General features: G+C 45.4%; 1 protein-coding gene across 1 annotated transcript in view; it reads right to left on the reverse strand.

Moving 5' to 3' along the window:
- PAPPA (pappalysin 1) overlaps nt 1-25,767 on the reverse strand; it is a 181,062-nt gene that overhangs the window by 83,922 nt on the left and 71,373 nt on the right. The window contains exons 7-9 of the mRNA XM_008920190.3: nt 23,554-24,061; nt 6,633-6,761; nt 4,951-5,042 (exon numbers count right to left, since the gene is read on the reverse strand). Coding sequence (XP_008918438.1) covers nt 4,951-5,042; nt 6,633-6,761; nt 23,554-24,061 — 729 coding nt within the window. The remainder of the gene's footprint in view (nt 1-4,950; nt 5,043-6,632; nt 6,762-23,553; nt 24,062-25,767) is intronic.

Below are 25,767 nucleotides of genomic sequence, written 5' to 3' on the forward strand. Positions count from 1 at the left end.
ATGGATAATGGGAGAGGTAAAGGATAGAGCTCCCACAAAGGTAAGGCTCACAGCTGGAGGGAGAGGCCTCTGAGGAGGAGGAGGACAGATCCAGATTTGTAAGGTAGCAGACAAACATTTGAGGCCAAGCAGGAGCAAAAGAAAAGGTGTTTAAGGATCATTGTCAAATTAAAATCATACTTCTCACTGCACAACCACTGGTGACTAATGCTTCAAGCATGCCAGAAACTAGTGGTAAATTCAAGAGCTAGATATATTTATTTTCTCTTTTCCTCTACTCTGTGCCTTTTCTTTGTATTTTACATCCCTGAGGCCCCGATCCAACACACCACAGAGACGTGTGTCTAACCTGAAACATTCCCGTTCTTCAGGGCAACCACTCACATGTGGAAGTCAGTGGAAGTGCAGCCCTGTTCTGCTGTAAAAAGGCTTTAGCCAGGAGTCCCTTATAAGCAAAGGAGATAAAGTGTAGCAATAATAACACCAATAAGATGCGACTGAAAACCCCATAAATTACCTGGCAAACTTAAAGGGAGATAGAAGTTCTGGAGCTACTTCCCAGCTGTGTTTCAATGTGTCTATCAGTCTTTACTCATCTCTTTTCATATTACTTTCTCTCCCCCCCTCCCTCCTTTTTTATTGATCTCTGCATCTTTTTTATTATATCCCTCTCTTTCTTCAGCCCTGGTGAGCTAAATCAATGCATAATGCACATCCCACTCCACAAAAGGAATGCAAATGAAAGCCGGGCTCTTTCTCAGCGTCCGCACATCTATCTGGGTGTGCGTGCGCACGGCGTTGGTGTGTGGGAGTGCACGCCAAGGACAAGGTGCTCAGCTGTGCCTCAGACACCCATTTCTCACTGCTCCGCTGGGAACGGATCAAGAGCTAAGCCCCGGGTTCCCACAACTGCGAGTCATAACTCTTACAAATGGGGTCTGCTTTACACAGGTTGAACTTGGCTGAGATCCGCGGTAACCGCGAAAATCGGTTGTCCCGGGAGTAATCAAGAGCAAGGTGAAAGAAAAGCAGCCGAGGGGTAGGAGAGGGGTGCATCAGTCACACGGACACCACTCGGAATCACCTGTCTCCTACAAATCAAAAGGCAAAGTGAAACTTCCCCCGCGGGACCGAATTCTGTGCAGAGGGGATAAAATATGTAAAATCCGCTGTACGAAACAAGGGGAGGGGGGGAAAAGGTAGAGATGATAAATTTGAGGATGGGGAAGGACGAGTGCACTGCAGAACTTATAAAAAAAAAAGGAGCACTGCCAGATGCTTCCATTAATTAATTAATTAATCTCACTGTCGCTCTTCAGCATGTTGCAGGAAGAAAACACTATTAATCTTTTACTGTGTTCTGTTCCTCGGCTTTGTGCTCGGAGAAGGCCAGGACAGCCTGACAGTAAGACCACACAGTTTTCTTCCCTGCCTCCCTCCTTCCTTCCCCCACCCCCTCTCCTCCCTGGCAGAGCAGATTGATCCACTGTTATCTGATTAGAGAGGAAAGGAGGAGGGAAAACAAAACCAAGACAAAAAATAAAAAGAAGTCTAATTCTATTACAGGCACTAGAGCAAAGTGTCTTGAGAGCCTTGTGCCATTTAGTCAAAGGAAAGTTGGACCGATTAAAAAACCCCATAAACCTCATGATCCTAAAAGGCAAAGGGAGCAAGAGAGGCAGAGGGACACCTGCAAACAGGCTGCCTCCATCCTTGGAAATATCCAGAACACAGCTGAACATGACCCTGAGCAACATGCTCCAACTTTGAAGCTGGATCTAACTTTGAAGTTGGCCCTCCTTGGACCAGAGACCTCCAGAGACTCCTTCGAACCTAAATTATGCTGTGATTCATGGCTCTAAATCTACAGCTTGGTGGTGCTTGCGGGCTCTGTTGTAGTTCTCTTCCACCAAGCGAGGTGACTTCCGTGGTCTCTGCTTCGGGAGGAAGGAGCCCACTTGGGCTTTGCACCCCCTGCTATGGAAGCCCCCCTGAAGACGCCCCTTCTGTCCTGCCTTCAGCAAACAAAATGTTTAGCGATTATTTTCAGCCACGTGGGACCCAATCCTGCAGCCAATTTGTGACAGGCATTGCATTCACTGTTGTGGTTAGATTTGCTGAAGACTAAAGAATGCCTTGTGGTAGTTCAGAAACATGCCTGGAAGAAAGCATTTGCAAGATCAAACCCTGAGGCCCCCGATTCAGCAAAGCCTCTGAACATGTGTTTGAGGCTCACTGAATTCTTTGGTGAAGGGGAGTGATTCCCGGGGCTCTAAAGAGCTACATAATACAACAAGAACATCACTGCAAAAATAACACTGTCTGAAATAATTACTTCTTGTCCTACAGGATTATAACATGTATTAGCCTTGCAAACACGGAAATAAATTACACTTATTTTTTTTCTGTGCTCCTCAAACAGGGACCTGAGAATTCTGTATTTTCCAAGAAAACACCCCACCAGTATCAAAGAAGAATTTTGTTTGGCTTAAGGCAGAGGATCAGGTCTGATACTATTAGACTGTGGAGAATGCTGAATTTCTGCTCTTTTTTTATTATTATTTATTATGTAATATGAACAGCCACTCACTTGCACAACATCTTTATGTTTACTGGCGAGATTTTAGTGCTTGATATGTTAAAAGGGAATATAAATCAGCACAGTTCATTTGTCTGAAAGATGAACCAGCAGTGTCTCCTTAGCTCTTGGTGTCATAATTCGTGGTGGTCCAGCAGTCACAAAAGCCAACAGGACCTGTTTCCCAGGTATTACCTTCTGTGAACCTGTCCTAGACACTCGATGCAGGCATTTTTTGCAAAAACCAGCAGCAGTTCTGCCCTGGCAGACCCTGCTCACACACTGAGATCTCCACACCACAGTAGTCCCACCACCACAGCTCACAACAAAACATTTGTGTGCCTGCACCTTCCCTTTGAGTCAGCTCGTTTGATTCATCTGAGTCCCTGGATTTGGTATTTCACAGGCAATTTGATATCATTTTGTAATTCAGGACCCGTGCAAACCCACAACCTTCCAAAGCTCATGACAAACAAACAACTTTTCACCCCTGGAATTCCCCTTTCCTTTCCAACACAAGCAAATCTGAAAAACCACTTCCTCTGTAATGGCATAGAAAAATCCACGTGTGTGTTTTAGTTGCTTCATTTTCCAATCCCTTTGCTGTCAGACAGCTTTTGCTCCACACTCTTAACCAGCCCCACTGCTGGTCCTGGAGATGAACATGTTGGTTGACCATGGATGGATGGTTGGATGATACGGTTGGACTTGATGATCTTAAGGGTTTTTCCAGCATAACCAATTCTATGATTTTATGTACACAGGCATAAAGTAGACTCCTGCACACCCCTGGCAGGACACCACTGTGTGGTCCAAGGCTTGGGACACCCCACTCTTACTCCTGTCCATGGACCTATTTGGAACATTTTGCAGCTCCTGCCCAGCCCACACCACCTGTTTTATTTTTGAGAACCAACAATCGTCGGTCATGCCCAAATAAAACACTGGGATGTGGTCAAAGTGCAGACCTGGAGCAAGGAATTCAGACCTGTTGGTGAGCAGGGTGATACAGATACAACCACCCAGCTCCAGCTCAAACCCTTGCTGGAACCAGCCTCACACTACGCCTGACTTCTGGAGAACCCAAAACATTTACGTAAGTGTTTATCTCACTTTCAAAATATTATGACTAACATCTTTCAAGTGCTTGAGGCTCTAAGGCAGCAAGTTACTTGAAACACAAACGTAACTTCAAGACCACCAATAGTCACAATTAGCCTCGACCATAAATATGCTCAATTTCAATAGAGCTATTTACAAATGTAAATAAGCACATCAACAAATCAGGCCTCAAGTCTCACAGTGTGGGATGCTGAAGTAAAAATGTAGCTGTTCTGATGAGCCAACCAGTCCCCAGCTTACCACCCCAGGGAAACATGGTGCCTGTGAGGTCTGTTATATGTCGCTCCAGGCACAAGAGATAATGGTCAGATTGCCAAAAAGAGCAAATTTCAGACTTGCCAACATCGTATTATCTGCTTAGGACCAATGCCCTGAGCTGAAGGCATGGGATCACTACATGAGGACAGAGGGTTTTCTTGGTCAGTCCAGATAAGGACTCTCATAAAATGTCTTGAGAAAAAGACGACCCTTAATAAACATTAACTTTGGTTCTTGAAGCTCTGTGTGATTCATTCTTTCCCAGACCTCACAGAGTCCTGTTGGCTAGGAAAAGCAACCCCACATGGTGGGGCTACCCCACAGAAGGTGCAGTGTAAATTGGTCTCCATTTCCCTTCTCTGTCCCCAGCATTCTTAGAGAGTTTAATAAATATGTAAAGCTCACAACTGCAGCCCTGCTATCCCCGATAGCTCGAGCATCTTCCGGCCATTGTGCTTACAGGTTTTGCTAATCAGAGCAAACCAGGCTTGCAAATGAAATCTGATTAAGTAGTTTTCACCTCTGAAAAAGGGGATTAGCCAGACCTTTGATCCTCAGATATTGATTTGCAACTCAAAAGAGGTGTGACCTCAGCTGGACTTGCTTCTGGTCTCAGTCCCTTCCCCTTTCACTCCTCCTCCTGTTTACCAGAAAAAAAATCAGTTCATGTCTTCTCACGTAGTCAGATCTAAAGCCTATTGAAGCCAGTGGAAAACCACCCACTGACTTCAATGGGCTTTGGATCAGTCCCACAATGGCTGACTTAGCCTTAAGTCCCAGGCTGTTTCAAAGCCAGCAGAACCAATTTCCCATCAAAATGACCAGAAGCTGGGAAGATATGTTCGCCTTTCAAACCTACAAATTCCACCTTTTTTCTCTCTTCCATGACAACTCTTCAGCTGGAAATGCTGAAAATACTGTCAATTTTTTTCCTTGCACTCTGCATGGAGGTGTTGCCCACCGTGAGTGGAAGGGCTCCGAGCTGGACTTACCGATGCAGTTGAAGGACAACTCCTGCAGGCAGAACAGGGAGCAGCCATCCCCGTTGATCTTATTCATGTCATCACATTCTTCCCCCAGTTCTCTGCAGGCAGGGCACACACATGCAAAAAAGCAGTCAGACAGCAAATAGTATCATTCCAATGATTGCTGCAACCCCGCTGAAGAACCCCAAAGTCCTAAAAACTAGTACAACAGCTTTCTGTGCCAACCCCTAAAATACATCCTCCCTTGTGCTGCAGCCCTGAGTTTCATCATTCCTGGTCCACAGGCTTGCCTGGCCACCTCTCTGCTGCACATGTGGATACCACTTGCTGTTCTCTGATGAGGTTATGAGCAACTTCCTTCATAGCTGGTGTGGCTGCAGCTCAGCAGGTGGGGAAAAAGAGAACAGGAATCTCTGAAACTCTTTGTATTAAATCTGGAAGGGCCAGACTGTGACCCCAGCTGGGAATAACAAGGCTTAAAGTCTGGTGCTGGGCTGTTCCAGGTGACAGCACTTGGAGGAGAGTGGTTGACAGGGAGCAGGTGGTGTCATTGGACCAGCCCCCACAGTTGCAGCAGCGTGTGGGGAAAAGAGTGGGAACCAGATGAGAGAGGGGCTGCCACAGCTGCAAGTGGGGCCACAACCAACCAAGCTGTGACACAGTCTGGTTCCTGCTCGCTCCTGAGGCAGCTCAGCTATTGTTTGACACTTGCTGCAAAGCCACAAGTGATGTTTGAGGAATGTGCAAACATAACAGTAGCAGAAAAGTTATGTAAAGCAGAATTAATCTGTCTTTCTCCACCTCTCTTTCCAAGTCTGCCCTGGATTCATATGTTTTTTGGTTGTTCTCTTTGATTTCCTTGCCTGTTGGGCCTCATCCTGCAAATATTTGCTGCCAGGTGTATCGTCTGACAGGGTTGTGCTGTGTGATTGCTGATCAGCATTATTCCAAGCAGAGAACACTGGCTGGATTAAGCACTTGCTTGTTGTTACTTCCACAGTTTAAATAATTAAATTACCTAATGCCAGGAAGCTTTGAAGCAGTGGCCTTAAGGGCCAACATAGTAAAAGAATAAACCCTAACACAGTTGTGAAGGATTGTTTTACGTTTTCAGTGGCCTGGGGACTGGCAGCCAGTGACAGAGGGGAGCTGATTGAGAACATGCAATTCTCAGAGGCCAAATCTATCACCTCCAAATGCATCCCAACTCTGGTGGACGGTCAAACAAGAGGTTGCACCAGGAACCTGGCCCAACACATGGCAGGGTTTTATCCTGTCCCCCAGCTGTGAGACACAGGGGACACCAAGTGTAAGGGCAGCATCTAAGGCCATGTGGATTTTTCCAGCACTTACTTCAGCCCTGTATAGGAAATGTCATTTACATGTATAAAGATACAGATGCATGGACAAACAGCATAAACAGCACACACAGTGGACTCTCCTATCGATCCTGCTGTCTGGGCTCCATTATCTGTATCTCTGTCTGTATCTCCTGGTGCCAGGATAGCAGGGCCTATGTTACAATTAAATGTCCTCATCCTGGTAATCATCAGCACATGAGTCATTATCCACAGAGGAGAGCTGGCCTGAACTAAGGAGACATCAGAGGTCACCGGTTCCTTTCTAGTCTCTGATTCTGGCTTGAGTAGATGTGCCCAGATTTATCTGTTTGCTCGCTCCAGACTTACATTTGGATAATCCCATCTCCACAGTATCCACTTCCAGAGATATAGACGAGAGCAGGGGAAGGTTCACTCTCCTCCATCCCGGAAACAATGACGACCTGGTACGTGTACGTGGTCCTGTCACTCAGCTCCCTGCGAGGCAAGAGGAGATACTGAGTGATTGGTACAACAAAGGCAGCAGCAAAGGGCAGAGAAGGAGGTACTGAAGTGGGGGTTGGATGCTAAAAAAGTCAAAGTTTGGTTCATTCAGGTCTTCCGAATGTTCCTGCCTCTTTTTGATGGGATGGATTTTTGGTTGGGTGTCTTTTCCTTGTGAGCACAGTCAGCTCTGTCCACACTTGATTTATGCACAGCCCTGAAATAGGTGCAAACTTTTGAACATTTGGCAGCTAAACCATTTCCTGATGAAAATCATGCAGTTTGCTGTGCTGCTGCTCACACCCACTGCAGGGATGGCATTGCACTGGCACCATGGCACTGTCAATGCTCACCATGTGCAGTGGGAAACACTAAGAGCATTACTGACAGTCCATGTACTTCAACACCTGAGGAACCAGCCCTGTGCCTCACTGTGTCCAGCCTTGGACACTTCTGCTCCTGTGTGTCACACCAGGGACAGCATTACCAGCAAGTTTGTGGCACAGTTCATTTAGGGAACTTAGAATACCCTGTAAACACTCATTATTTCCTGAGCAGCCCTGAGCTCAATCCAACTGCAGCTGGAGCCAGTGGGAACTTGACTATTAGCTTAAGACAGAATGGGACTGAGGATGTTTCAGTGATAGATAAATAAATAATCTGCTTTGCATATGGGTATTTAAAAAAGTAGAGTGAGCAAAAAAAATAGGATCCACACAACAGCACTGGATCATGGTATTAACATCGAAATACTCACAGAAAGAATGAGCAAATTGCTGCATATTTATGCAAAGCCATAATAACCCAAATCCTGTGCATCTGTAAACGAAGAGTAATTTTTATATGCAATACAGGAATAATATAAGCCTAATAAAAATGTTTAGCTCTTTTACAATGTCTCTTGCATTATCAAAACTCAAAACCTTCCACAAAGGAACTCATTACCCTTATCCTCATTGTATCCAATCTGTAAAGCCAGGGAGTAGTGAAGGCAAAATGATTTGCTCAAAGTCATCAATCAGGCTAATTGCAGGGCCCATAAGGCAGCCTAGCTCTTCCCTAACCCCTGCCAGTCCTCTGCTTACTACACTCACATTGCCCCAATTACTGACAGTAATATAAGTGGTTTTTGTCACAGGAACTTGGTCAAAAAGCACATATTAATGGGGTGTGTACTGGGAGGAGATACATCTACCACACAGAGCAGCAAAGCCACTGATGTGGGTATCAATGAAATCTTCAATCTTCAAGGTGAAATAAGTATCTTGTTACAGCATTCATTAAATTAACAAGCAAGACTTAAACTCCAATATCCCACATTATATTTTACAACAAAGCTGTTTCTCATGGATACTGTGCCTGCAAAATAACTGGCACTGAAGGAATTGCACTGGGATCTGATTCTTTGTTCACACACGGCAGTGAAATGGGAGTGGAACTCAGTGGGACAAAAGCACAACTGGCTTTCTCATTCCTTCAGCACCTTATTCCTGTCAGCAACAGTCTGTGGCTTCTAATAGCTAAATTTGTGAGTTCATGGAGCACAAACAATATATTAATTCACCTACAGACTGGGGGGATGTCTACCCATATATTGGTAAGAGTGTTTATTCAATCAGAGGGAAAATTTTTAAACTTCTGCCCTTGGGGCTTGTTTAAAGTTTTGTTAAAAAAAAAAAAAAAAGAATTATGGAAAGTAACTTAAGTGTCCAAACACACACTGCTGTATAATACTGAGGGTTTCCTCTAGATTTCATTCCTGGACAAATCCACTTATCAAAGCGAGAAGCTTCTGATATATACTGATGAAATCAAAGCAGAGTCAAGCTCTGATTAGTACAGGGCAGTTATTTCTCAAGTTCTGTCTCAAAACCATTCGTAAAATATTTAAGATTAACAAGTACACTTGCAGAAATGTGGATTTTGTCACTGGGGATCTGCTAACCACAAAAAAGGTTCAATTCTTCGAAAAAGACTGTTAACAAATGAACAGTTGGGGCAGCTGTAACAGCTAGAAAATAAATAAAGCCACGCTGCTTTTTGGTGGGCTGAGTGCAAAATAGGAGTGTTCAGATTCTGATTTTTTAATATGATTTCTGCTGATACCCACTGGTAGTTGGGTAAGTGAAGCAAGTGTGTCCCTGCGTGTGTGTTTTAGTGTCTGTGTGTGTTTTTGTGTCCATGTAAGCAAAAGCACAACAGGAAAAGTTCACATTTGTTTATGGATAGGGTGGGAAGTTGGGAGAACACAGTGGAAGAAGATGCAGAACTGAATCAAGCACAGGAGAGAATATGGTGGTTATGAACTATGAGGGGATTGGAGATGAATATGTGTGTGTGTGGATAAGACAGAAAACTGGAAAAGAGAGTTACTAGTTGGGGAGAACTCTGGCATATTTAATTGTATGGATTGAGAATGGAAAAATTTGCATGGGGAGAGGGCCCTGTGGACATGGAGCAGATTGGCTGCTTTGTAGTCTAACCCTGTCACCTGCTACACACCAGGGAGGGGAGATGTCCAGCAGCAACCTGCTGCTCAAAGATGGAAAGCTCTTGGGGAAATGATATGTCATGACAGGCAGATGATCCTTATACTTTACTGACACAAAAAGGGCCATTTCTTCTCCAAAAAAGAAGGTGCCCAAAGTATCTGACCCCTTACACATACATTTAGGTATTTGCACAGCCTGGCTCTCCTTACCTCTCTGCAGTTTGGGTAGAAAATGAGAGCTATGAAGTTATTTATGCTCATGATACCCCATGAGCTATGAAGGTAATATCCTTGTCTTAGGTTAAAATGCAGAGAAAGGGAAGACAAATGCCTGGAGGCATATGGTCCTCCAACAGCAGACCTGGGAGACAGATCTCCAGAGGGGACAATCCTTGGGATGAAAAACATCCCAAATCCTCTCTCAGGCAACCCAGGCAGAAACAACCTGCCTTCCCCACAGTCTTCCCCACACTGGGGGACAGCAGAGGATCCCCAGGCTTTCACATCCAGGGCAGCACCAACAAACCAGCCATGCCCAGAGGAGCTCAGAAATGAGACACGTGTGCTCCAAAAGTGCCCTCCAGCATCACACAGGCAGAGCTGGAGATGTGCCTGAACTGGAGCACCAAAGAGCCACCTTAGAAACTCAAAAGTCAAGCCTCAGCTTTTAGCTCAGCCTGGCCTGATGTGGCAAAAAAGCTGACTGAGCTGGATGTGGCATTTCACATCTCAACAACTGGAACCTGAGATGCTCATATCCTCCTGAACTGTTAAATATATCATATTGGCAGCAACCAGGAGTTTTAACATTCTTTCAAAGTACCCCTATTTCGGAAAAATATAGCTGCTAAAGGCATGATATGTGAAATACTTCGGGCAGTAATCCAGTCCCATAGTGAAGGAGGAAGGAGCACAAGGAAAAAGAAAACAAACACAAAAAAAGAGTTTATTCTCTCCTATATAGCTATATCATACCAAGGTCGATATTACAGACTCTATCTGGAGATGTCAGCAAGACAAGCTCCTCTCCAAGTGGTGATAAAAGTGTGAATTCTGAGCATTTATTTTCTCTCTTGCCTTCCCCGGGAGCTGATGGCACAACGACAGCGACAAGGGGCACTTTGCTGTCAGGCAGGACCAGCACACGGCGGCTTCGCACGGTGCTACTTAAGGAGGTGAGAGAGAAGAACATCTTTAACATCAAGGATGTGAACAAACACTCTTTTAAATTTATATCTATGGTCTTTTAATGACCTTTTCGAGAAGTGAGTAAGCCGCATTGATCGCTGCAGCTTCCGCCTGTGGGGAGGACTCTTATTAAAAAGCAATGACTCAAGCCCTGCTTAGAGGGGGAATTAGGACATGCTGTGTGAAGCACCACGAGGGCAACTTGCCTGCCTGCTGTGGCTAGTGATGGATCCAGAGTCAGAAACACAGAACCCTTTCATTCTCTTCATGTTTTTACTGGGGAGGCTGGGCAGTTGGGTTAATCTCGCTCTGTCCCCCAGGGGAGGGACCTCTGCTCTCAGTTTGGGTGTTCCTGGAAAACTTCAGGGAAAATTATACCTGTGGGAAGTTGTTTTTTTTTTTTTTTTTTTTTTACTCAGACCAAGGTGGGTTTAAAGGATCACTGAATTTATAGAAGAAACACACATGCCCTTGAGTTCCAGCAGAGCTGACACTGCCCTAACCACATCTGCTCTGTGCACACCGTGGGGCTTCAGCATCTGAGGGCACAGCACACACTCAAGAGGTAGTGAAAGCATCAAGGGGAAGCAAACATCCCATGCCTCTCTTCCTACTACAACGGCATATATGTGTTTCCTACTACAAATAACAGCAGGAGTGTTTTCACAAAGCAAAGACTTGTTTCCAGCAAAATTTCAAATATCCTTAAGGCTGAGCCCAGCTCCTGCCCTATGAAAAGATAAATGGCCAGGCAGCAATGAAAGCAGACAGCGTTCCTGTTATCTAAGGACAAGATGACGAAGTTTTAAGCATCCCCAATTAAATTATGGCTGTCACAGGCAGTGTCATGTGGAACACGCAAATTCTACACCTCAAGTGTCCTCGTGAAGGACTTCTCTGGCTTTGACCTTAAATACCCACCAAACTCTAGAGTCAAAAGACAACATTTCCTGGACATCTCTTTGCAGCCCAGAACAAGCCCTGGTCTGCCAGTGATGTCCCTGTTTCCCTAACACTGTCACCTTTGCTCTTCTCTAGCAAGGAAGCCTTGCTGAGCAAAACAGGAAATCTTCTGGCAGCAATCAGCAGCAACTCCACATCTTCTCTTGTTGCAACTCTTTGGATCAGCTGCCAGGGTGGACTGAACACAACCACAAACAGAGAACCCAGAGGTCTAAACCATCCCTTGTCCTGTCATCTGCAGGCTAGAGCTGTCCAGTCTGTCCCCACATGCTGCTCACAACCTCCAAAACACCCAGTGCCACTTCCAGAGGTCCTGAATTACACCAAATATCCACCAACACCGCAGTCTTTACAAGCTACCCCGTGCTCAGGTGCTCCAAAAGCAATTGCTAAGTAAGACAGAGGATGAGGTCACTTTAGGACAACCCAAATAGATCTGCTCCCCAAACTTCCATCTTTTTTCCTGCATTGCCATTGACTGTACAAATACGGCTGTTTTCTTCCTCCTCTCTCACACACGCTCCCCCTTGCCTTGCCTCTCCTTTTTTTAATAAAAATGGCATGAGAAGCACGGCAGAAGACAATGAAGAGAATTCCTGCCTGACTGCAGTCGGGAGAGAGGAGGGTGGGATGTTGTAAACACAAGAAGGACGTCAAAAATCCCGGGCTCTTGCGCCGGGCTGTTTTTTCAGCTGCGGTCCAATCTCTCTCTGTTTGGATAAGCCCAGCACCATGGCAGGTGCAAAGGCCTCAAAACAACTCTCTTGCTTCTCTCTCAGATACTGAGCTGACTCAGAAGACATAAATGCCAAGGAAACAGCCTTGGAGAGGCTTTTCTCTCTATCCACGGTGAGGCAGGTGCCAAGAGGGGCCACAGGTTTGCTCTGTGCCCTCCAGCTTTTTTGTGATTTATTTGTTTACAAGCACGGCAAAACAGGGTAGTTGAAGGACTAAATGAACACTCATGAGTTGGAAGGGAGATGGGGACTGTACAGTGGATTCCTGCTCCCAAATCCAGCTTAAACCCAAACAGGGTATTTCCAAGGAAGAATGACAGAACAGCCCACAACCTGAACAGATAATCTCAGCTTAGTACTTGGTGGGTACATTCTGTACCATCAGGACTCTGTGCTCACAGAGATGCAAAACAGGGGCATCAAGATGATGCCAGACTTAACTTTTGCTTCTGGATGTATCAGGAAGGTATTTCCTCTAACACCTACACCAACCACATTTCCCAATTATGCAATACCCCACAGATTTGGGATTGGAGTCAGAGGTCGAGGGATCCAATCTATTAGGAAAATATCCTTTTGCTTCTTGGAATATTTCTGTGAACCGAAGTCACCACCAACTCTCATAACCACCACAAATTCAAACCAGGCAATTAGTCTACAGCTCTGCTGTTGCTTATGTTGGTGTAAACCTCAAGTAACTCAGCAAAACACTCCAGGTTTAAACCACTGCAACTCAGCTGCTCATGTGATCCTCTGAGGTGCAAAGGTGTGCATTTGCTGCTCAGACCAGCTCCTACCTGCACAAGAGGCCCTGCCACAGGACTACATGTCTGGCTGTTGCACCTCTGCTTTGAAACCCAGGCCCTGTTTAGGACCTTAAACACATTTGATTTTGAACTTTTTTTTTTTTTGTTTTGTACACAGACCTCTTTCTTCTGTCCTTCACGTGAGAACCATTAAGTTTTGTAAGTAGCAAACCTATAGATATTTATGCAACTGATTAACTCCAGCAGACTTTGATATAATCCTCCAAGTATCTGCCCTGGTACCAATTTAAAACACAGTAGCACGTTTAATAAAAAACAAAGTTTGCAGCCAAGGCCTTAAAGATAGTTCTTGTTTTTCCTCAAGAGAAAAAAAAAAGAAAAATCAATGCCAAGAGACCATTTTCTCCTTTCATGTTTAAACAACAACAAAAACATGAATTTTTAAGGTGGCTGATATAAATGGACAATCTCACTGAGATTAGGTTACAAATCCTGGGATAAAGTAGATCCTCAAGGCCCTGGGCCTCACATGGGTGTTTGCAGCAGACAGGCAATTTCATGGCAGCACACAGGTTAAGTGTTGGAGCACCTGGTTGTTATTAGAAGCAGGGAAGGAGGGGGAAAAATGTGTTGTGTTTGCTTCTTCAGTGCTGTGCTCAGACCCTGAGCGAGACGGGAGCGCTTCTCGACGTGGGGCTCAGATGTGGCCACCCCAGGAGGGAAGGCTGGTATGTTTTAGCTGAGGAAGGAAAGATCTGGGACACGAAATGCAGAAATCCCCTATTTCCAACTGGTGGGAGCCAGCACTTCTCTGCTGATTCCAAGGGAACAGTGCCAGTATCCTCCACCTGAGGACAGCGCTCCGGTGTCCCGGTGTGACAGGGAGAAAACAGTAACACAACGGGCAGGCAGGTCAGGACAAGTTAATTACTGGAAAGGCCATTATCATCAGCGGCACTGACGAACTTTACCTGTTGCATCGTGCTTTTCCATGAGCCCTTCCTGATTACTCACATCATTAACGACACCCCGGCTGTGCTGAGCTGTCTCCGTGCGGCACCGCCAGCGGCAGCATTTCTGTGGGATCCAGCACTGCTTCAGACCATACTGTGGGAAAAGCGCCTGATGCACACTCTGCACAGGGTCTGTGACCCCAGCAAACACCCCTCAACCTTTGGCTGTTGATTGCTTGTTGCTGGGAGCACTCAAGGTGCTGCCCTCAGCCCATCGGGTTTGAGGAGGAGGCTCTTCCCAATTTAGAGTGGTCAGCTTGGCAGAATAATCTTCTTCACCTTCACCGAATCCAGACCTCACCTCTAGGATTTGTTTTCAACAGGCCTGAGCCAAGACCTGACTTTCAGAACCTTATACCCTCCTGTTTCCCTGTAATCTCACCAAAATGGTGAACAGAGCCATGGGAGCAGATCCGAAGGCTCCTGAAGCCAGTGGAAGGTATTTTGTGCAGTTTGAGTTGGGCTTAGACTGGGCCCCAAGTGAACACATATGTTTGCAGTTTTCTCTGGTTTCACCTCTACCATCCCACCTCTCTGAACTGCTGCTTTGGAGGGTCCAGGCTCGGGGGCTGCAGAAGTCCTGCCCCTCAGGAGGAGGGAGGGAGCTGATCTGTGCATGTGCACACACATGAGAGAGATCATGTGCTGTCACACAGAGACAGGCAAGGAGATGAGGGGACTATTCCAGAGGAACATTTTGTCATTTCCCTCCTCAGGGGCTCTGTGTTTTGCCTTAAACCACTTCAGATTATGAGAAATCCTACTAGCTGGTCTCCAGTGGGATCTCTAATGGTTTAATAACCGAACATTACTGAACATGTTTCCACTAGCCTTTTCCTAAAATCCCATCATGAGCTAATTTCCTCTATTGTCATTACATCTGCAACTGGTCTTACATTTTTAAAAAAATCCTGTACCATTGTGAGTAAATGATCTGGTTTACTGCACTGAGCTCTCAGGGCCAGTATTTGCAGTAGTGGCTGGTAATTTGGGGTATCCAGTTGCAGGCACCCTCTCTGGGGTACAATTTGATGAGGAGAAGAAGAAGCTTTATTTCCACCTTGCCCTTCCTATCACAAAAAGCTCCAGGGAAGTGCTGGAGTTGGGGATGTCCAATGCCACCATATATTTAAGAAGATCCTGACCAGAAAGACTGAGATTAAGCAATCACACGATGGAGGCCTTGGGCCCACAGCAGGATCAGCTGTGCAGTGATACCCCTGGAATCACAGAATCCCAGACTAGTTTGGTTTGGAAGGGACCTTAAAGATCATCTCATTCCAACCTCCTGCCATGGGCAGGGACACCCTCCACTAGATCAGGTTGGTCCAAGCCCCGTCCAACCTGGCCTTGGACACCTTTGTCTTGTCTTTTCTGTCGCTGGATCCAACAAGGTATTAAGGACAGCACAGGTATTTCAGTCTTACTGCAGCATTTTTTCCAAATGCTTGCCTGTTTGAGTGTAACTCCAAATTTAACAGACACTCGGAATGTATTTCCTAGGAAAATATATTAAAATAAAATGCCCAGGAAATGATCAGGCCAATAGCTCAGTGAAAGTAGCTGAAAAAAGCTGTACTGGCTGACTGATAAAAAGGTAGGTAACACATTTCTGCTTCTTCTGCGGTATTTGAGGCTCACTCCAAGTTTTACAAGAGAGTTATTTTTAAATTGTTGCATAACACATGTCTGTCCAATATTTCTTTCCTCAATCAAGCAAAGAAAATGCATTTGTTATTCCTGGGAGATTTCTGGTGCTTCTTATCTTATTTAGAGCACAAAATAAAGATGCACACAAGAAGGCAAACATCAGAGAGAAGTTATTATCCATGAGATAATGCACAGTCTAATTTACCACATATCTGAGACTGTTTCACCTGCAATAAATTATTTTGCCCAGCAGGAAAAGTCCTGTTTGACCTTCTATTTTTTTTTTTTGTTTTTTTTTTTCCCTTCTGCAGCTGAAAACTCTGCTACTACTTCTAGGTCATGAGTTCAAATTCCACCCTGGCTGGGAGTGATTAAATACATCAATTTCTAATAGTATCTATTTGGATAATAATAGGACAGCTGTTAATGTTCATTTTTCAGGGACACTTGCGCATGGGTTGGTTGTAGTCTACAGGTCTGATCTCTCTGTGTATTGCCCAAGAGGTAGAACAGAGATGTGAATCCAGTGTAGCAGCAGTCCTTGGGGAGTCTCTGGCTGGAGCAGAGCTGATCCTGGAGAAAAGTGTCTGTCCCCAAATGGGACAGTCGTGAGTCATTTCTTTGAGAGAAGCAGCTGGAGGTCATTCAGAGCAATCCCACCCTTCAAAGTCAAACCCAGAAAAACTCCTTCGCGCTGCCCTATCCCGGGATGGCAAAGCCATAAAGAGATAAACCTGCCCTTCCTACCTTACTCTTGCATCATGTGCAGCCGAGCCAGAACAGGAGCCGCGGATCTTGTCAAGTGCCAGCTACAGTTACAGAGTTACATAAGAAACCGCAACAGTGAGGAATCACAAATCTATCACTGCTGCTGGCACCAAACGGCATCTTTGCACAGGCTTAGCGGGAAAGCTGCCTCCTCAGTGGGCACAGAGTGTCAAATTGTTCTTTCCCTTCTCCAGGGCAGGGTTAAGGCAATTTGGCAGAGGGCGGTAAGGGAAAAAAAACTGCTCTATGTGCTCTGTGTGGGGGGTCAGGAAGCAGCAGCTTCTTTCGCAGACATAACCTGGCACCTCTAATGAAGAAAGCAGGAAAGAGGGAAAGCCATCAGAATGTGGCTTCCAGCTGTCAAATCACATCAGCCAAGTGGAGATGCATCACCCCTGAGAGCTGCAGCACCGTCAGCCCCCAACACTTCACTGGGAGCTCTTTGGAAGAAGGCACTTGGAGTCTTTACTCTGTGAAACACCCAGCATGCTACTGGCAGCTATAAATAATAACAACCACTCTCTCGGCATTTAGAAGTACAACATATGTGAAGGAGAGATGCAGGAACAGGAGGTGGAATAGAAGCAGTTTTCCTCTACCTGGCTTGCTGAGCCCTGAGTGCAGAGCAGGGCTATGTGCTCTTACCTGGCACAGGCAGCAGAATCAGTCACCCTTCTGCCTCCCTGCCCAGACCCGTGCAAGCCAGAGGTGAGGCCCCACTGTCTGGGAAAGGAAGGAATTTCCCTGGAGGGATATTGGCAGTGAAGTTGCTACAGGGTGGAGGAGTCTCCTTCCCAGCAGCACTTCACCTCTGTTAGGGTCAGATGAACCTATGACCAGCTTCCTACTGTTGGAAGGGAAGGTGTGGGACAGGCAGTTGTCCCATATTGCTCCTGTTCTTTCATCATGGGAGATTTCCAGGTTCATTAAGCAGAAACAGGGCAATCAATGCTGGCTGCACGAGGAAGGAGCTGATGACACAGCCAAGACCAGGCATGGCCTGGGAGAGGCACAGAGATGGATGATCTCAGCACCTCTGCTGAACACCAGGGCTGCTACACTGTCCTGCACCAGCTGCATATCAAACCTTGCCAAAACTGAACACAGGCAGCTCCAATACACTCAAAACTCTTCACTGATTGAAGGTTTTCAAACAGTGACAGCACAGCCACTATTCCATCTGGGAAACTAAAATCAGCAAGGAACAACTGAAACACTTAATGCAAGGACTGCAGATGAAGAACTAGGCAAGAAATTACCAGTGCTGATGTTGTACCTGAAACTGGAAATTCCAGGGGTAAGAGGAAACTGGTGGGGCAGAAAGGTGTTTGCCCCTTGGGAAAGTTCAAAATAGCTTTGTCCATGGAAAGCTAGCATCTAAAGTTAATGATAGGGAAGCTCTTAGGAATGAGCAAGAAAGTGTGAATAAGAGTGAAGAGTTCTTGTTGAAGGTTTTTTATTGGAGATGAGCTGTAAAATTTCATACAGATATAGCCAGGGATCTCTAACATATTACTAAAGAAAGTAATAGGGAGAATTGGGTAATTATAGGAAAGAAATCTCCTAGAATTGGTAAATAAGCTCAGTTAATGCAGAGAAGGAGGCAGTTCTGATGTGGAAATTACTAACTTACAGATCTGCTTGTCTTGAAATGGTCCATATGTTGGTCTAAAACAATATTATACATTTTAGGACCAAGAAATTCAGTATAAACTGGGAACTCTTTATTGCAAGTGAGAGGGGAGGAAGCAGTTAGTTAAAAGGCCAGGCTGGATGGGGCTCTGAGCAACCTGGTCCAGTGGAAGGTGTCCCTGCTCATGGCAGAGGGTTGGAAGGAGATGATCTTCAAGGTCCCTTTCAGCCCAGGCCATTCTATGTCTTTATGATTCTATGCTTTATTCAGTTGCAAGGCAATCATGAACCACCAGTGGGATGTATCCACAAAAAAAGCCTATGAGGTCCTTGCATGCATCAAGACAAGGCATTTCCAGGGTAAGTATTCGTGCACAAGGACATCTGGAATACCATAGAGAGTTCTAAAGCCTGTTGGGAATCCAGATGTGCAGCGTGCCGATATCGCACGGACAACCTGGCAGCTCCTGCAGATAAATCTGGGCATGCAAAGTGTTTTCTTAACATTTCAGTCCTATCTTAGATACTCCCCAGTATTTCCTGGCATATCGAGAGAGGTTTGGCATGGCAACTGTGGAGGAGGGATGAGCAGAAGATGTGATAATATGGCCTTCAGCTTTTGGTGTCGGGAGAACAACCACCCAGTGATCTGTATCTTGTTTGGGTGGAAATATGGTGTTAATTATCCTCATGACAGATAGATGTGGCAATTCATTTCAGCTGCTTTAGATCATACATTCCTCTGGCTGGTAGACCTCCAGAAAACAGAGAAAGAGATCTTGGGGGTGAAGGAAGGAATGCCATAATAAGGACAGATGTCACTGTGAAATTTCAGTGTTGAGTTCTGCAGGGACTTAGGTTTAGATACCATCAGTGTGATGTTTTTATTCTTCCAGTCTGTTCAGCTGAGCCTGTGTCATGTAAATGCAAACTTCCTCTTAAATTCAGAGGCTAAAAGGCACATCAATTAATTGGTGTTATTGCTCATTATGAATAGTCAATGCTGATTCTCCAGCCTCTCTGCTTGTTCATATTTGTAGGAATCTTCAAACTGAGAACTGTCTTTGTTTCCTTCAACTACTCCTCATCTGGGTTTTCTGACCAGTCACTGACCATGTGCCCTTCTGACTGGAGACCAATAACAAATGGCAAATGCATCAATAAATGCACATGACCTGCTCAGGTCCCATGAACAATGAAACACAAACAGTGGCACAGGAGCCCTCCAGCCACCTGCCATCCCAAGGATGGCGATTTCTCAGTCATTCTGTAATCACTCCAAGAAGCCTCAGTGAGATCTGCATTCCACTGTCTTAGTTGTTAAAACAGAATTAAAACCCAGTAAATGACATGGAGTTTACAAGCTCAGCACTGAATGGAAGCCCTGATTCTAACAAGATGTTAAAATATTGTACCAACTTGAACAACTGTTATCTACACAGATGATGGCCAACCCCCTCCAACTATTACTGAGCAACAGAAAAGGTTTAACCATAGAATGTAAGTAAAAAATAGCCAAAATTGAGAAGAAAAACCTATTCCCTATATGAGAAAATGCAAGTTTTTCAATCTCACTTTTTTAAAGTCTGAATGCAGGATCTCTGTGTGTCGCCTCAGTACTAAAGCTCTACTAGGAATGGCTCAGAATAACATATCACAGCACTGCAAACTTGCTTCTCAGTGATGCTCACCTCTGCAAACCCAAAACTCATACCAGGGCTTCATGCTGGGATTCTTTCTGAGGTTATTTCAGTCAATGCCTTTGTCTTGAAAAAAACCCTACAGTTTAACACCACAAAGACAACCTGATCCATCGCCTTCCACCACACTTTAAGGCTTCTTACAAAGTCTGTGGCAGAAAAGTTGGGAAAATTTCCGATTCTTTGAAACTTTTTAAGTTATTCTGACAACTTTTCAAAACTGACCTCAGTGTCTCTCAGCTTGGTCAGCAAGAAGGGAGTGCACAGATCTCACCAGCACATCCGGCTCCCCACTGATCACAAATTGGGCTGCTGAGAGTGCCATGGGGCTGCTCAGCACAGACTGGCCTGGTGGGACTGACACCTAACTGTGCCTGTGACATCACCCAGAGAGCCTCTTGCTGTGGGTACTCACTTTTCACTGAGCTCTTAAAAAAATCAGTGGTTACCACAAATGAACTCAAGAGCAACGATTACTTTCCAACAGCAACTATGTGAGCGCAAAAATGCTCCAGTGACTGTGAAGGGAGGCCAGAGCAATCACCACTGTGACCATCTCACACACTGTTTCTAGAGGACAGCCAGAGTAGAGCACTCTACATATGAGCACAACCCACATTTGGATTAAATTGTGAGCTGAGACTTTGAGACTTGCAGATGAGGCTCCTTCCTTATCACTTGCTGTGGTGTGAAGACTCAGCAGTTCTGTGCTGCACCTGGCCTGACCTCCTTTTTCCCCCCACTGATTTATTTAGCTTTCTCCTCTCTTCCTAGGCTCTGTCTCTCATTTTGTATCACAGATACCAGCAATTCTGGCTGATCACACTCAGTGGAATTGAGTGTATCTGGTCTGCTTTCTGTAAGGTCCAAGGATAAGGTCCTGTCCCTTAGAAATGGATGTTTAAGCCTTGACTTGAGCCAAGAGCTGAGATTAAAATTCAGCTTGAGAACAGAAGGTCTGGCATTATTTTGCATTTCTTAATAAAATGTTTCCACTGTTCTAGTTATTTACTCTCCTCTGTGGAGCACCCAGTGCTGACTAGGCAAGGGCTATCCATTAAAGGCTGTCTCTCCTCTCAGCTTAAAAGGAAGTTCCCTCTCTTTGACGGGAAGAAGGTAAGAGAAATTAATTTTTCTTTCAGCATCGCCACACCTGGGGAAAGGATCTTGCTCACAGATAACAGTGCAAGCAAATATTTTCTTTGGGAGAAAAAGAGAAAGTGAAGATCAAGGTCAGAGGAGGCAAGAGTGAAGATATGAGACTGCCTTCAAAATAACCTTCCATAGAACGTGTGGGGGTGTCATTTTATTTAATACGGAAAACATGCAAAAGCACAAAGGAGGGGTGACTGGCTTGGGGTTTACAGAGAGATAAAGGGGCTGCAAAGTCTGGCTGCACAGATATGCTGAATTGCAGCAGTACAGGATGCAACAAACAGGGAGATGTGAACAGGTTGAGAGAGACTCCCTTTACCTCTACACATTTATATAAGTAGGAGCATGGCCCAACACCTCTGTCCCTGACTTTCCTGAAGCATCTTCCCTTCCTTCCTGCTTAGGGACTTAAAAAGACTGTGGCTACTCTTTGCACAAGGTGCTAATGAAAAATTCATATTGCTTTTGTCTCTACCAGATAACCACAAGCCTGTGCAGAGTCTCAGTGAATTTTTTTGCATCTCAAGGTGTGGGCCCAGCAGCAGCCTCTGAATCTGCAGGGCCTCCCATCCCCAGGGGATCCAGATCAGTGCTGTGCCCTAGGTGTATTATGATAAAAAAATCATCTCACTTCTCAACATTTCAAACACATGCAGAAGTCTTGAATCACACAATCACAACATGGTTTGGGTGGGAAGGAACCTTAAAGATCATCTTGTTCCATCCCCTGCCATGAGCAGGGACAACTTCCATCAGACCAGGTTGCTTCCAAGCCTGTCCAGCTTGGCCTTGAAAACTCCCAGGGGTGGGGCAGCCACAGCTTCTCTGGGCAACCTGTGCCAGGGCCTCAGCACCCTCACAGTAAATCAGCCAAAACAGCCTCAAAAACAAGTGCTTAAGAATCTGCATATTTGCCTGCTCACCCAGTGACTGAAACTCAGCTTTCCAAGTGTCCTGTCACAACTCACTGGCAGGATTTTCCCTGTAGTCCCTGGCAAGACACAAAGGAGCTGAGTGTCAAGACTAGAGGGTTTTGCTGGGATTTGGTTGGGAGTTCGGTTGTGCCAGCATCCAGAAGCATCCATTTCTGTCCCCTGATCTCAGGCAGAGCCCAGAAAGATTAGCTTAAAAGTTCTATCTGATTTTTAGCTGGCTGTGTAACTAGTTGAGACGTACAGAGGGGTACTGCTACCCCACGGGATTTATTCAATGACCCCCAGGAAAACTGTCATTAATCCCTGGCTACTGATTTAATTCTTAGAGCACTCTTTCACTTCAGCTAGAAGTGACCCACAAAATCATAACAAAAGACAAAGAAATAGAACCCAGAATACAAGTTATGTTTTGGGCTTTTTTTTTTCTTTCACACTGTGTTATGAAGTCAAAACTGGACCTGTTTCTGTGGGAACTTGTGCTAAGGTATGCAAATATTTCAAACCAAAGCAGTCCCATTTTCCAATTGGAGTGGGCCAGGTTTCAGGCAAAGATGCTTTCACAGCAAAACCTTGGGAAAATTCACCGTTTTCCACATTTCCAATATGCCAATATTCATCTCATGCTGAGTGCCAGCAATTGTTTGAACAAGGCTACAACCCAAGAAAGCACTTAAGCACATGCTTAACTTTCAGCACATGAGTAATCTCAGTGATGTCCTGGGTTTTTGTTAGATTCATTACTGTTAGTTACCATGAGTTTTTAAATCCATTGGGACAATTTGCATCTTCTGAGCTGTATAATTGGGCTGTGAAAGGGATGGGAGCTCATGATTATTGAATTGTTAATTAGTCATTTTTATTATATTTAAATATGCTTTAGAAAACCATAATGATGTATGCTTCCTTGATATTAGCTGTACTAATTAGATCATCTTTCCTAAATTAGAGTGCAGTTTTCTTAGCAGGTTTCCTTTTATCTGGTGTTCATTTTTCAAATGAGCTTCATGTTGTTCCCACAGATGAATGAATCACTTCCAGGGAATCATGTTATGCCAAAGATGTTTTTCTAACTGTAGAATGCCTATGGGTGGATCACGGGTCTCCTTGAAATGAGTAAATATTTTGAAGCTGGGCTTTCCTCAACAATCATGAATCCTTTGACTAGATAAGTGTAACTGTGTCTGGGATGAAACTCAGTTCCTACAACAAACCAGGGCATTTGGCATGTTTACCATGTCAGAACAATCTCACACTGACACAACTCGAAAGCAGAAAACAGAAGTGGTTGAAACACATTTATACACCTGAATGTGCAAGTGTATTTCTTTGCATACTTTCTTTAGCAGATAATTAGTGGTTTGGCACTGAAAGCCCTGCTCTGTCCTTCAGCATCAAAATATTACTTTCAAAAGATTCCCAAGGAAATGATGACCATGCTACTCCAGAGGTCCTCAGTTAGGTTAGCCTAAACATTTAATTTATCATGGCTTAGGTAGATTGCAATATCCTTTCTGGTTAAGGAAAACTTCAATTATAGATCTCTGCACAACTAGCCCAGAAATTTCTCAAAAACTACCCATGAAATCACAGGCTATTCACTCAAATGTGATGCTCCTGGTTTCAGAGAGCAACTATGAGAACATTCTGTCTTGGTAATTCTTGGCCTGTCTGTCTAGCTCAACATCCTCACAGCCACTTGGAATGCTGGACATTACCAGGATGAGAAGAACAGGGAACTGTTTTGATCTGAACAAGATGACCCAGCTCTCTGGAAAGCAGTTACTTACGTGTCAACATATCTCCTGCTGAGGTTTGAGATGACAACTGGAGATCCAGACTGGAAAGGAGGGTCCCGAACCACTTTGTACTGGATGGGTTTGCAGTCTGCACACAGCGTGCTGTGGGGGACAGAGCTCAGCATGGCAGCATCGATTTCCAGGTGCTCATCCAGGGTGTAGATCTGGATTCCATACACCTCCTCGCCCACCCGTCCTGCATCCAGCTTTATGGTCAGTGGGATGTCGCAGAAGACGTTCTGCGGCCCCAGAGAAATGTTCTTCCCGCTGACGGTGAGCAACTTGATGTCATTCACTGCTCCACTGGAGTCCCAGTCCGGGGAAACAAATGTCACCCAGATTGTGAGAGACTCTGGAGTCAGGGGATAACGGAACTCCAGCTGCAGGTAGCAGCCCTGGGGCTCGGGACAGGCTGGGGGCACCGTGTGTTGGTTGACTGCCGAGTTGGGACTCCACGTCCTGACGCTGGATTTACAAGGCTGCTCCACATCAGGGTGCCCTGGGAAGAAAGGAGGAAGCAGAGAGAGGGCACAAAAGAAGTTAGAGAACATGGGCTGTCGTTGGCATCGGTTTTAAAAGATAGACTGGTGGCAGGAGAGCATATCTGTCCAGGAAAATGATTATTTACTTGAGCAGAACAGGCATGGCCAGCATGGGGAGGAGCATAACACCAGCCTCTCCTGGTCAGGTGCTTAAGTGCCCAGCTGGACTGGACACCACACAACACACACCGTGCCAGTGCATTTGGTCCTGAATTTCCTATTTTGAGTGTCTTTCTCTGTGCCAAACAATGGTATTTTCTACCCCTTCCACTCGGTAATTCACCTGATAAGCAGAGTCACTTTGCCTTCAGTTCACCCACTCCCTTGACTCTCACTCCAAAATACAATCCTTTCCTCTCTAACAAAGACAAGAATAGAGCTTTTGTTGGTTCCAAGAAGCTGTTGCATTGTGCTGTTCAGGGGCAACTCCTGTGACATCTACACACTGGTTTTTGGAGGCACAAGGAGCACAGGTCTGAGCTGTCTCTTTGAACTTGTTATGAAACAACAGGCACTTGTACTTTTACATTTCTCACCGGTGGCTGTGTTCAACTACATGGGAGGTAGTGCTAAAAACTAATGAAAGCCACAATGCTTGCTGGGTTCCCAAATACTATGGTAACATTACAATTTGGCATGGAGTCGTGGACTGCAAGATCCAGAGAGGTCAGACGGGTGGAACAGTTGGTAACAGAATCCAGTGAGAGCTATAAATACCTTCTTCCTTCCCAAATAATCACACAAAAAGGGAGCAAGCACAACAGGGAGAAGCAAAATACAGAAAAGAAGAAAGGGAGAAGTAAAGATAAAGAAAGGTAAGGACAGGAGAGAAATGGAGATGACAGAGGGAAGAAAAAGGAGAGCACAGCCGCTTGCAGCTGAGGAAGAAAGCATGATAAAGCAGTGGGCAAACATGGACAAACAGGACATCACTACTAATTTAAAGAGAAAAGGGCAATGTGTGAAGGTTATTCGTATTGTCTGTGATCCAATGAAGTGTTAGAAGTGCACCTCTTTTGTCAAGGATAAACAGCTCAGGGAATTCTCCTGTTCCTGCCCAATGAACCCAGGTGCAGAATAGACTTTCTGGCATCTCAGGCAGCCCTCCTGTGATCCAACACAACTGCCCTGCAGATGCCCAACTTTTAATGCTTCTCCCTCACCCACACACACCCCACTGCCCTCCTCCTTCCTCACATGCCATGGAGTGGTGGGAATGCCACTGAGCTCAGTGTCTGGAGGGACCACAGCAGCCATACAGTTTGAAGAAAGCCAGAGGTCCATTTAACATGCTCCAGTTTTTCCCCCTGGCAAGCTCATGAGCCCTGTGTATCATCACCCTGAGCAGCCAGTGCCCCACTCAGCTCCTGTTATCTCCCATCACCCCTGACTGTGTGTGCTTGGCTGAGCCCTCCCGTGACTTTCTCAGCAAACTCCTGACTGCAGCCCTGAGAAGGTGGTTTTTAACTCCAGTATCTCAGAGGGCTTTGGAGAGATCTGTGAGCCTCACCACTGCCATCTCACAGAGAGGAAAATGGAGTTAATGGCTCACAGCCCAGTACAAAAGTGGTGCCTGTTTGGGATCCTGCAAATTCACCTCTGTCAGTTCAAGGCCTCTGCAAGACCTGAATACCAAACAAACCTACACGTTTGGGTACATCAG

This window comes from Manacus vitellinus, unplaced genomic scaffold, assembly GCF_001715985.3.
Source record: "Manacus vitellinus isolate BGI_N305 unplaced genomic scaffold, ASM171598v3 scaffold_27_pilon, whole genome shotgun sequence".
NCBI classification, from domain to species: domain Eukaryota; kingdom Metazoa; phylum Chordata; class Aves; order Passeriformes; family Pipridae; genus Manacus; species Manacus vitellinus.